The following is a 13,503-nucleotide window of genomic DNA, read 5'->3' on the forward strand; positions in this document are numbered from 1 at the left end:
ATTTTTCACTTTAACTCAATACATCAAGGTTGATGATTAATAATCATTCATGATTCACTCATGTTTTTGGAGACTAGAAATGGTAAAAATAATACCTTGATAATTTATTCAAGTTAAAACATGGATCCTTATATTGTACTTAGAAATGATGAGATATAAGTTACGATCTATTTCTCTAGTTTTGATAATTCTGAAATAACATCGTTAACACGATTGCTTAGGTTCTCATGCTAGTTAAAGAAATTATATGTTAATGAAATGTGTAATTATAACATAATTAAATCAACCAAGGGGAGGTTGTGTGACTAAACTATAACCACCCGAAGTTCTTAGAATTGGTATTTGAGAAATCGAAGTCAATACTAATCTTTCTACTTTACTAAACTACTTTCCTACTTAAATTGATAATCTCGTGGTAGTATGAGATTAAGCAAGGATGGACTTGAAAATATGCATGCTACTTTCTTTTATTTCATAGAGTATGTTCACTTAGAAATGAGGGGCAATTCTATCATATATTACTAGGGCAAGTTTATCACATGTTTACTTATTAATCATCAAGGAATAATGGAGTGGATTCTTGATCTTGGATGGTAACCTTCGTATAATTGAATTACTCATTTAGAATTTCTCTTCTTGTCACCTACATATTATATATAAATATTTCTATTTTATAAATAGTTAAAAAAACAACCCTGAAATTATAAAAACTCTCCGATTGAAGTAAAACGAAGATTCATTATTGGAACATTTGTGTCCACGGATCGATACTTGGTTCTCACCAATACTATTCTACATATACGATAGGTGCACTTGCCTGTTTTGTGTGTGTTTAGGCTTAGTAGAAATCACTTTTATAAATTTAAAACACGATCTTGTGCGACAGCTAAAAATTCCATTCCAACCATTTTAAACACACCGCACACACCACATCTAAGTAAACTTAATTTAAGAATTTTGCATATTTTGGCATTTGAGAAATGGCTTATATGAATGGAATGTTAATATGCAATTGCTTAAAGAGTTATAGGAATTTGCCATATTGTGCCTCCATCTTTTCCTACTTCAATCAGACTAGATAAGGAATTGGTGAAACATATGGTTTTACAGGTTCTTGGATAGCTTTCGGAGTAGTTGGCTTTGGTTTTGATATGATTTGTGTCAGAAGAGTCTCCTCTATAGATCCACCATTTGGTTGTTGGCTGGTACTTGCACCATGGTTCTAGTATGGAGGTTTAGGTTCAGAGGGTTGGTAATTTGATTGAAAGGACGTTTATTAAAGTCAAGTAGAGCTTGATTGTTGGCTTCATCCCTCCGGCTGAAGTTAGAATAGTTTCTCCAGCCACGTTTGTAACTGTTTCCACACATGTTATTTTGTAGGCTTACGAAATCACATTCGTCGATAGTCATACTTTGGCAGTATTTGACCTTCCCCCCCACACCTGTCGCACTTTACCTTTGCTTCGATTAGCTCACACTGAAGCTGTTCAAATTTCTCCAAGAGGGACTCGAATTGTGTAGTACTAAAGGTACTATTATCGACATGGTGTATGCATTTGTGTGATGGGGTTGATCGAGGTGGATTATTGGAAAAGCGTTTCTTGGCAGCTTTTTCAAAGATCTCGAATGCCTCATTTGGAGATTTGATACCGAGATCTCTACCAGCGACCTGATCGATTACTTGTTTGTTATGGCTAGTTTGAGCGTTGAAGAAAGTTTGGACTTGAAGCCACTTTTTCAATCCATGGTACGGACGTCGTCAAAAAAGGCTCTTGTATCTCTCCTATGCTGCGTGTAGTGACTCGTCTTCATTCATTCGGAATACGGTGATGCCGGTACGAAACATGGCAGATTTGTTGAATGGAAAGTGTTTTAGAAGGAATTGCTCTACCATTTGATTCTAGTCGGTGATGGCACCAGATGGTAAAGATTCATGCCATTCCAAGGCGTCGCCTTAGAGTGAAAATGGGAATAATTTAAGTCTAACTAGATCTTCGGAGCAATTTTGGATTTTGTAAGTTCCAAAAGTTCGAAGAAATTGGGAAATATGAGATAAAGGATCTTCGTTGAGAAGTACATGAAATTGGATAGTGTTTTCAATCATATGAATGGTGTCAGATTTCATTTTGAAGTTTGTAAGAAATTCGGGTGGTGCAACGTTATTGGCATAGCCGTCGAGTGTCTGCTTGCCATATTGGCTCGTGTTTAGCTCGTTGTATAGTTCCATCATCATAGTCTCTTCTCAGTTCTCCTCGGGCTGCTGTATCTCCTTCCGGTTCGTCCTTAAATCTTCTGTTACTTTTCTTGCCTGGGTGTGTGTTCTTCGGTGAAAGTGGTGTTCGGGTTCGGAAAGTGGTGAAACGAGTTCGGGAGTAGATGTAGAGGGTATACACTACTTAGGAAAGTAAAAAATAAAAGTATAATAGCACAACAAAAATTATGCAAAACTAAGCAATTTATAAAACAAGAAAGATAAAAGTAAATAAAAAATAAAGAAAACAGAAAATTATATTTGTTCTTTTTGATATGTTTTTAAGATATATTCACTATAAGAAAGATTTAATAAATACTTGGAATGTTTGTATGGAATTTCACCGTGTGTACCCGGCTACGGCTTCGAAAAGCTTGGTGTGCATGAGATGTGGTAGAAAAAGTGATAAGTTTTTCAAAAGTTTGTTTCACACAATGTCTAGTTTTAATTTATAAAAATGATTTTATCTTAACTAAACCACACAAATAGGAAAGCGTACCTATCGTATATGTAGAATAGTATAGGTAAGAACCAAGTATCGATCCACGGACACACTTTTTTTGATTTTTACTACTAAATCGTTGTATTTATTTTAACCTAGTTTTGGTTTGAAAAGAAATTTATAAGCATAAGTTAAAAAAACAACATTTTTGGGTTTTTTATATTATTATAGAGATGATCAAGGATAAAAGTGTATCATCTTGGTTAAAACTTCTCTTAACGTGGTTTAACAATTAATGGTAAACATGTGATATAAGCTTGCCATAGTGATTAAGTGTGGAAATAACACCTTATTTCTAAGTTATGTTATTTCATGATATTAAAGAAAGAGGTATGCATAACTTCATGAATTCCACTCACAAGTGGTTTATATTAAGGATTTATAAGGTAACTTACTCTAAATATGAGAAAATCACTTAAATTACTAAGTGAATTGATCTTGATATTTTTGTAAAAATAACCTTTGCATTATACTTAAGTACCAATTAAGATTAGTAAGTTGTAAAGGTTTATTTAACATCCTACTTTAGATATAATAAATAAAAGAATTTTGTTTACTTAATGGTGTTGTATTATTTTGTGAAGTTAAGTAAAAATAATAGAGTGTGTGTTTGGAAAATAAAAGATGGAATAAGGAATGGTGATGGGTCTTAGGTCCATGGGCTTGGGGCTATTTAAAAACCCTAAAACCTCCCTAAAAATCTATAACCCTCATCCATCACCAGTCTCTCTACACACACTTAAAACACACATAAACAATCCTCTACAACCCAGATTTAGATACTGGCTAAGGAGAGGAAGATTTAGTGATTCAAGCATCATTAAACAACAAGAAACACATCTAAATCCACGTTTTGGTCCAGATCCAAACCAAACCAAAACTCTAAAATGTATGTTTTTTATGTAAAGGTTAAGTTTTAGACATCAGCTTGGCTTAAGATTTGATATGAATGAAAATCAGGCCTTATAGTGTTAGAAAAACATAAAATTTATAGTAAAAGACTTATCGGGTGTGATATGGGAAGAACGAGTACCGTTCGGTTCGCGTTAAAACAAGAAAGAGGAAGTTTATATGACCCAGAACCCGTTATATTGATAAAACGGTTGCATAATATTGGAAGAGAACGTTTATAGCTGAAAGGCATGGAAAAACCATATTTGAGTCGAGTTCTTGAGAAAACCCGATTCGTTGGATGATAAATCGAATCGAATTGAAATAAATCGAATCGAAATGAATTGAATCGAATTTAAACAAATTGAATCAATTGAAACGATTCAAATCGAATTGAAATGAATCGAATCGAACTGAAACTCGATTCGATTAGAATGAAACTCATTTCGTTTGTTGATATTCATCCTGCCAGGGGCTCTACTCCTTGGACCCTGCTAGGGGCTGCCGCCCCTAGGATCCCGCCGCCAGGGGCGCTACCCCCGGACCCCGTCCGCTAGGGGTTTCACGAACCTAGAAGTATGAAATAGTTAGATGTAATTGATTCTTATAATTATTACACAGTTAGCCGTGCATAGCTAAGGAGGGGTATTACAGTTAACTCAGAGAGGAACAAGACACATGTGAGTTTCTAGCCCTATTTTCTTGTTATGTTTTCGGGGATGTGTTCATACTCGATGTGATTAGTTAATACACTTACATTTAATGGTAAGTGTATGATATGTGAATGTTTTATGGATGATACATGAATGATATATGAATGATATAGAAAAGGTTAAGAGTATGTATGAAAGTATATATATATATATATATATATATATAAGAGATGTGTGTGTGGTTGTATGGTAAGAGGGTGGCAGACCCTAAATAATATCTGTGAAGGGTGGCAGACCCTAATAATATATGTGGGTGGCAGACCCTAATAATATATGTGCAAGGAGGGTGGCAGACCCTAATAATATAAGTGAGGTATAGGGTAAAAGGCTCTTTAAACGTATAAGTATATATGTAAAAGTAAGATAAAATACGAAAGTATAAAAGTAAGAAAGAATGAAAGTATGAAAGTAAGAATGAAGGTATGTACTTATGTATGTAAAAAAGAAAGTAAAGCTGGTTAAGTATGTAGTATGATAAGGTAATGTGTGTTTCCTAATTAACTAGAACTCACTCAGCGTAGCTGACTTTTAGTATGCACGCAGGTAAATAGGTTAAAGGAGTTGGCTTGAGGATGATACACGATATGGACTGTGCGACAGGCATGTAAAGAAGGAAGACATGATGTTTTAATTTTATGTTTTATGTTGAGACAATTTGTGATGTTTTAAGACAAGTATTGTACGGTTTTAAGAAATGGTTGACTTTTATTATTCTGCGAAAAGTTTTAATTCACTCTAATATTTAGAACCGTGTTTATGAGTAAATCCAACGCTAAAGTAGGGAACCGGGACTAGAACCTTACAAATTAACCTTGAATTACCAAGTATTAACCGACACAACTCTTGGACAATTATAAAATTTATGTAATAACCATCCAAGAGTTGTTTGAAATAGGCTATGTTACACACTCAATTGACAAATAATTAACCGATTTTAGTGGATGAATATCAACAATCCGTTTTCACATAATTGTCAACATTCCCATTTTAAGATTATCAATTACTACTAAGACTTCATTTTGTCCATGTTCATATTAGGATTCATGTTATTTAACCAAGCCCTTATAATAATGGCGGTTCCCGGCTTATCATCAAGCTCGGTACTTGGTGTCAAAGATTTATAGTTTATCATCCAAGACCTCACAAGAATGGAAATTCCTCAGCTTATCGTCAAGCTCGGCACTTGGTGTCTCTTTTAAGGTTCTTATCTTTGTTAACCAATGCCTCACAAAAGTGGCAGTTCCCCGGCTTATCGTCAAACTCGACACTTAGTGTATATTTTAAGAGTATTATAACATTCCTTATCAAGTAATAATTAAAACATAATCTTTACTTGTTATAAACCAATCACATGTTTAACCAACATTATACAAACATGATCAACTTAGAACAATCTAACCAATTTGGATGACTAATCTTTGATGCTAATAACTTCTTCCAAGAGCTTAATCTACTTGATCTTCAAAGGGTGGATGGATGTGATAATTCCCTTAGTAATGGTGATGAAAGGAGGTGGTTGAAGTGTATTTAATGTTATTGAAGGTGTATCAAATGTGGAAGATGAGAATTCAATTTATAGGCCCAGCTGGGGACTCAACACGGCCCGTGTTGAGCTGGGCACGATCGTGTTGATCTCGTATTGTATTAATTGCTTATTGTCAGATAGTACAGCAGGAGAGAGAATATATCGTGTTCACCTCTCAACACAGCTGTGGTGAGCCTACAAGGGTTCATTTTTGTTTTTTTCTTGTACTTTCAACATAGGTGTGTTTAGGTTAAACATGGGCTATGTTGTTTTTTTCTTGTACTTTCAACATGAGGTGTGTTGAGGTCAACATGGCCATGTTGTGACTTCCTGAATTTTTTCTTTTCTTCATATGTTCTTTGTATATCAGCTCGTTTTATTCCTTAAGGTTATTATTACCTAGAGATAGAAATTATAAACATTAGTTGTTATTTATTCTAATATAATTGCCGATATTACGCTTATTTGCAAAAATTTAAAGTGCATAAAAGATATATAAATTATTATAGATCAAAACACATGCTTAAGTAACCGAGGGCCTTTTGATCAATTACAATCAACTCCAAGTCATCAGTAGTCAGTCATGGCACTTAGAGGCTTCTTAATCTTTTCACCGGCAGAATTCTCGATCTCGGGACGATGAGGTCCTTTTTCAGTGGTAGTCAACATTCTTACATCTTGGGTCCTTGCAAAGTTATTAAAACGACATTTCCAATCATTAAATTCATCAAAACTTATCCGTTTTGGAGGCTTGTTGTTTTATCCGTCAAATAGCGTTTTAGCAGGATTTCAGCTTCAAATGGTATGTTTAAGGTCAAATTTTCAAATTCTGGTCAAATTTTCCAATGGGAATGGTCATTTGCGAACGTGAATGCTGATTTTCGGATCGGAATGCTGATTTGCGGATGCAATAGTCTGATTTTGCAGATGCAAATGCTCTGATTTTGCAAACGCAAAAGCACTTCCACTTATCCAAAACCCGAAAAATCTATTAGATCTTGGTTCTACCAACTTTATAAGTTCCAAATCACAAACTTTTACTTCCAAACAACCCCAAAAGTCCAACCTTTTCTCTTTTTAACCTTCGATTCGGAAACCGATCGCTGCAAAGAATACCAAATATCATATCTAGTCCATTTCAAGCAAAATCAAGGTCCAAACCACACTAGATATAGCAACAAACACAAAACCAAGCTTGGCAGCTTAGATCTATAAAACAACTCGATCAAAACCCAAAAAGATGACCTGAAAACCTCAAAAAGATTAGTCGAATCTCTAATACCAGTTTTAGGTTCCCGAGTAGATCTAATAACTTGTTTCGAATCAATTTGTATTAATAGTGAGCGGAATTGAATCTCAGATCGAGTGAGACAAAACCGAAAGAAAAAGGAGTAGAAAAGATGAAGTGTAAAAGTTGCAAGTGATGTCCAAAAATCCATAATATACAGTCTAATGTTGACAAAATTATGTGCTTTATAAATAAATACTAAAAACAAATAAACAACTTAGACAACCATAAATTTCAAAAAAAATACTTTATTTGCAAAATTTTAATGAGTAAAATTAAAAGTATTAATAATCTTATGAGCATTGATTATGCATAAGAAAATATAACCGTTGAATATATTAATGCCTGATTTAATGAGGTCTACACCACAAAAGACATGCATACTCTTACTAAATAAAAATATGTTATAGATATGTGTTTCTAATTACGATAATGTCATTAATATTGTAGACCATTGATTAAACACAATCAATGGTTCAGATTAATTTCTCGCACTTCTCACTGTAATACCGTTTCTCGCATGATCCATCTCATATATATATATATATATATATATATATATATATATATATATATATATATATATATATATATATATATATATATATATATATATATATATATATATATATATGGTAGAGTTAACGTAAAGCATAATAATTTTGTGAGAAACATAAGAATAAATGTAGACCCTTGGATCTAGTGGTTGATATTAGTAGTTTCTAAAAGTTGTATAGTTTCCTATTTACATGGTATAGTGTCCTATTTAGGTGGTGTACTTTATTTTAAAGCCTTCTCACACTTCTCACAATGCAATTGTTTTTTATTTGAACATTTTTATATATATATAGGGTGAGGTTAGAATAAAAAGTGAAGCGTGTCTAAGAAGTGTATAATTTAAGGTAAACCGAGATGTTTTGTTTTTTTATTATGAAACTGGGATGATAAATAAGAATTTTATTTTTTTTTACATTTTTATTTTTGCGTTTTTTATGATTTTTTTAAATTTTTAGGTGTTTTGTGGTCCAAAATGGTTTTAAAAGTTCTCAACTTCAAATAGTTATGAACTTTTTGAAATTGAGAACTTTGAGAACCATTTTTAGCCAATAAAAAACCACTTAAAAATATAAAAATAAAAACAAAAATATGTTATAGATATGTGTTTCTAATTACGATAATGTCATTTATATTGTAGACCATTGATTAAACACAATCAATGGTTCAGATTAATTTCTCGCACTTCTCACTGTAATATCGGATCTCCCATGATCCATCTCATATATATATATATATATATAGGGTATGTTAACGTAAAAAAACAATAGTTTTGTGAGAAACATAAGAATATATGTAGACCCTTGGATCTAGGATCTAATGGTTGAGATTGGTAGTTTCTAAAAGTTGTATAGTTTCCTCTTTACATGGTATAGTGTCATATTTAGATGGTGTACTTTATTTTAAAGCCTTCTCACACTTCTCACAAATAATTGATTTTTATTTGAACTTTTTTCTATATATATAGGGTGAGGTTAGAGTAAAAAGTGAAGCGTGTCTAAGAAGTGTATAATTTAAGGTAAATCGAGACGTTTTTTTTTTATGAAACTGTGATGATAAATAATAATTTTATTTTTTTTACATTTTTATTTTTGAGCTTTATATGATTTTTTTTAAATTGTTGGGTGTTTTGTGGTATAAAATGGTTTTAAAAGTTCTCGATTTCAAAATAGTTATGAACTTTTTAAAATTGAGAACTTTGAGAACCATTTTGAGCCACTAAAAACCACTTAAAAATATAAAAAAAGAAAAAAATTTAGAAAAGTAAAAGAACCAAAAAAATTTATTTTTATCCCGGTTTCATAACAAAAAAAAACTAATTATATGCATATATATACACACACACACATATGTATGTATTTATTCTCGATTTACAGTACATTATCATTTATCTTAATTGTACATATATGTATAAAGAATTACATGTATAAAAATAAAAAAATATAAGTGTTATACATATGTGTATAATTTTGTTAAACAGATATTTTTTTATAATTTTTTTTACAAGTTCTTAAATTATCCCTCCCCTTATATATATATATATATATATATATATATATATATATATATATATATATGGTAAAGATCATAAGAGAACCATATATATATATATATATATGGTAAAGATCATAAGAGAACCCTTTGCAAATTGAGAACTTTAAGAATTATTTTGGATCACTAAAAACACCTTTAAAAAATATATAAAAAAAATCATAAAACAAAAAATAACAAAAATTTTAAAAAAGTAAAAAAAACCAAAGTTTTTTTATTTCATTCCAGTTTCATTAAAAAAACATCGTATTATACACATATGTATAATTTTATTTAATCTTTAGTTACGTAATATACACGTACAGTATCATTTATCTTAAATTATACACATGTGTATAAAAAAATCATGTAAATGTACATATATGTATATATTATACATATGTGTATAAAATTTGGCTAAACCGAGTTTTTTTTATGAAACCAGGATGTTAAAAATAGAATTTTGATTTTTTTAATTTTTCTTTATTGTGTTTTTTTATTTTATGATTTTTTTTATTTTTGGGTTTTTGTGGTCCAAAATGGTTCGATGGTTATCAATTTCAAAAAAGTTCTCTCATGATCCTGATCGATAGCAAAAATCTTCATGAAACGGCAAAAACCATAATAAATTGCTTTACAGCCTTAGCTGATTCAACTCGTTTAGCGAATGTGTTCTTAAAGAATAGTTGAAGGTTTTAGTATCATGTGTGACAGATATTAGTTGAACGTTTTGGTATAATGAATATCAGTGTAGATATAGCATCTACGTATCATTTTGGGTAAGTGTTTAATATATAAATTAAATTATTACAATTTTAATTGTTAAAAATAATATATAATAACTAGGATAAACTATTTCACTAGCAATGTCGATTTGGATACTCGATTTGTTAATATTTTTAATGCATTATTTATTCAAAATAAAAGAACCAAACAAAAATCCAAGTTTTGTTTGTGAATATCTTGAAACTTGTAAGTAGGAAGGCGGGGGAGTGGGAGGTATTTAAATAGAAGCATAGCCCACACCTTTCTCCCATGCATTTGTTCATTTTCTCTATCTTTTCATCCCATTTTTGTCTTCAAATAATATTCTCCATCTTCAAGATATCAAGAAAAACAAAATGTCCACAAGAAGATCAAGATCAAGATCAAGACAATCAACGGCTAATTCAAGAATCAGTGACGATCAAATCAACGATCTTGTTTCCAAGTTGCAACAACTTCTACCGGAAATCCGTACTCACCGCTCAGATAAGGTATTCATATGTACCCGAGTTATCCTGATCATTATACTTGTAAGATCTGAACAATAGCTTACATAAGTCTGCAAGATTGAAGCATAAGTTAAAGTGGCTCTTCTCCCAACTCAAATCCAAATTAGTTTCAATGCGTCTTTTTAACACTTTGGTCAGTTCGTTTAAATAGTTTTCAAAAGTAGGACAAAATATTATATTGCAAGTTTTGATGGTGTTTTTAGTGAATAAAATATTTCAGAAACCAAAAGCCCATTACGTACAATGTTGCTAGGCCGAGTCGAGGCTGGGGGCCGCAACGCATGCAAAAACTTATTAGAAGTTTTCCCAGGACTAACACACTTTGATGTCAAGTCACATATGCATACAAGATGGATCTTTTGTAATGTTTTATGGTCGATCATGTCACATATGCATATATATTAGCCGTCTTTCAAAAAGGAAATTTTTGTGTTTAACATCCACGTCCATACAAATTAAGCATTTTTAGAAGAGTAATAAAATTATAATAGAAATAAAAATAGTAGCAGTAAGTAAAAGTGATAAAAATAATAATGATAATGGATGTACTTTATATTCTATGTATGTCTTGCAATAATTGTTTATGTAACTATATTTTAACACTGAATGACTACAGGTATCAGCTTCAAAAGTGCTTACAGACACATGCAACTACATCAGAAGCTTGCATCGAGATATTGATAGTTTAAGTGAACGCCTCTCTGAGTTGCTCGAGAACACTGATCCTACTCAGGCTTCCGTCATTAGGAGTTTACTTATGCAGTAACTTATAGGCCATCATCTTCTACACAAATAACCAATTTTCTCCCTTTTTTACCCATATTACCGTTGTACTGTGTAACTTTTAGGGCCTTCTGTGTCTTGTCTTATATCACAAAATGAGTTTTAAGAGTTTGCTTAGTTGAGCATCAAGTTATGTAATAACACATATTATTTTTTGGAGAACTTTCAGTGTTGCAGTTAAAACAAACGTTAGTATAGCGTCCAAGTTATTATTCCTGAAAAAACAATACATAAAGAGAAAACTGCTGATTTCGTCAATGTGGTTTGTTCAAATTTGTTATTCTAGTCCAAAAGTTTAAAATTTGTTATTTTCATCCCTAAAGTTCCATTTTCATTGTAATTATCGTCCATATTGCTAACATATTTTGGACTGAAATAGCAGAATTTAACAACCCATGGGGATAAAAATTGCAATGAAAATGAAACTCTAGAAATGGAAGTATCAAATTTAAACTTTGTACAGAGCAAATTTGAACTAACCGTGACACAAAAACCGCAGTTCTCTCTAAACGAAGACATTACACTAAACGTAACGTTTATTATAATATAATGTATATAATAGACTTCATTTTATTCATAAATAAACCTTGTCGGATCGAGTTGTTTTATTACTTACTTGGGTCGTTATGGTATAGATATCCACATTGGTATACCTTGCCCATAAGTCATGTGGCCCATACGACACATCAATATGTATAGTGAACATTGTATTATAATAGGCCCGCTATATTTGAGTTTAGCACAACTAGAAGCTAACCTATACCCAGGGGCAGGGTCGACCCAGAACAACTAAAGGGTGTGCGATGACTGCGATCTACAAGGCACATGCTTTTGATTGAGCCACGTGGTAGCACGTGGTAGCCTTTGGTTGGGCCATGTCAAAAAGACTTTTGTTTTTAACTAGCAGACGTGGGTGGTTTGTTGTTTTTTATTGTTGCTTTATTATTATTTCTACAAGGTTCTTTTTTAATTGAGGGTGATTAATATTTGAACTGAATTTAATATTGATATCGTCAGAATCAGTTCGATATTATTTTAAAAATGAATTATCTTATAGAATAGTAACTAATTTTTGAAAGTGTCTCAATTAGGGTTAATTGTGTAATTATTTGTTCTATTTTGGTCCCTAAGTTTTATTTTATGTTTCAGTAATAGTAATAGGTTTTCTAATATGTTATTTTATTCATATTTTTTTATTAATGTTATGAGTTGCAAAATATATAAGCAAAAAAGAACAAAATAATAATATGAAAAAATTTAAACAAATTTTAAAAAACTGCAAAAACTTTTTGAAAATTTGCCAAAATATTTTAAAAATGGCAAAAAATATATATAATAAATCTTGTAAAAAACTACTAATTTCTATATAAAAACTAAGAGAAATACTTAGGTGATATTCATAAAAGCGCATTTTAAGTATATATTTACAAAAGACTATACCAAAGAAATCTTTTAATTATGTAATGCTCAATAGAATGCTCAAACGGATCAAAATACACCAAAATTTCTAACGTGTCAAAAAAAAACAAATCAACATAGGCCCAAACGAGTCCAAAAAAACACTAAGATACACCCAAACGTGTGAAACTAGTCCAAAATAAACCCAAACGTGTGAAACTAGTCCAAAATACACCCAAACGGGTCAAAATATACCAAAATAAACGGGTCAAAATGCACCAAGATGCACCCAAACACGTGAAACTAGTCCATAATACACCAAACGGGTTAGAATAAATCAAAATACAGCCAAACGGGTCCAATCACCTAATCTTCCATCTCGCAATTCACACTTGTTGACTCTACTTATTTATTTCTTCCTCTTGGTCTTGCCACCTCTGGTTGTGGGTCTTTTTTCTATCTTGTGCAAGACCTGATGTTATGTCCAACTTCTAGACAGTTTTGACAAGTCATTTTTCTTCTAGTTCCAACTTTTTTGTTTTTATTCTCCTTCTCTAAAGTGTCTCTTTTCCTTTATACTGACGGTCTACCGGGCATTCGTCTTTTTTTTGGAGGTAGGGGTTTAATATCATTTGCCATTGGCCAATGCATACTTCCCTTCACCGGTTTTATACAATGTTTATATGCTTCCTTAAACATGTCCTTTTTAAACCAGGGACTAACATAAGTATATGGGTTTATGTTGAGGAACGTTAAAGCTGTTACCGTATGAACACAAGGGATTACTGACAAT

General features: G+C 31.7%; 1 protein-coding gene across 1 annotated transcript; it reads left to right on the forward strand.

The window, feature by feature from the left end:
• The first annotated feature begins 10,376 nt into the window (after nt 1-10,376).
• On the forward strand, nt 10,377-11,562 carry LOC143593131 (transcription factor PRE3-like). The gene is made up of 2 exons (XM_077072849.1): nt 10,377-10,511; nt 11,146-11,562. The coding sequence occupies exons 1-2, from the start codon at nt 10,377-10,379 to the stop codon at nt 11,293-11,295; spliced, it is 285 nt and encodes a 94-aa protein (XP_076928964.1). The 3' UTR covers nt 11,296-11,562.
• Nucleotides 11,563-13,503: the final 1,941 nt, after the last annotated feature.

The sequence above is a fragment of the Bidens hawaiensis genome, unplaced genomic scaffold (assembly GCF_021521415.1).
Source record: "Bidens hawaiensis isolate Kalapana, Puna unplaced genomic scaffold, B.hawaiensis_p1.1 tig00041714_1, whole genome shotgun sequence".
Taxonomy (NCBI): Eukaryota; Viridiplantae; Streptophyta; class Magnoliopsida; order Asterales; family Asteraceae; genus Bidens; species Bidens hawaiensis.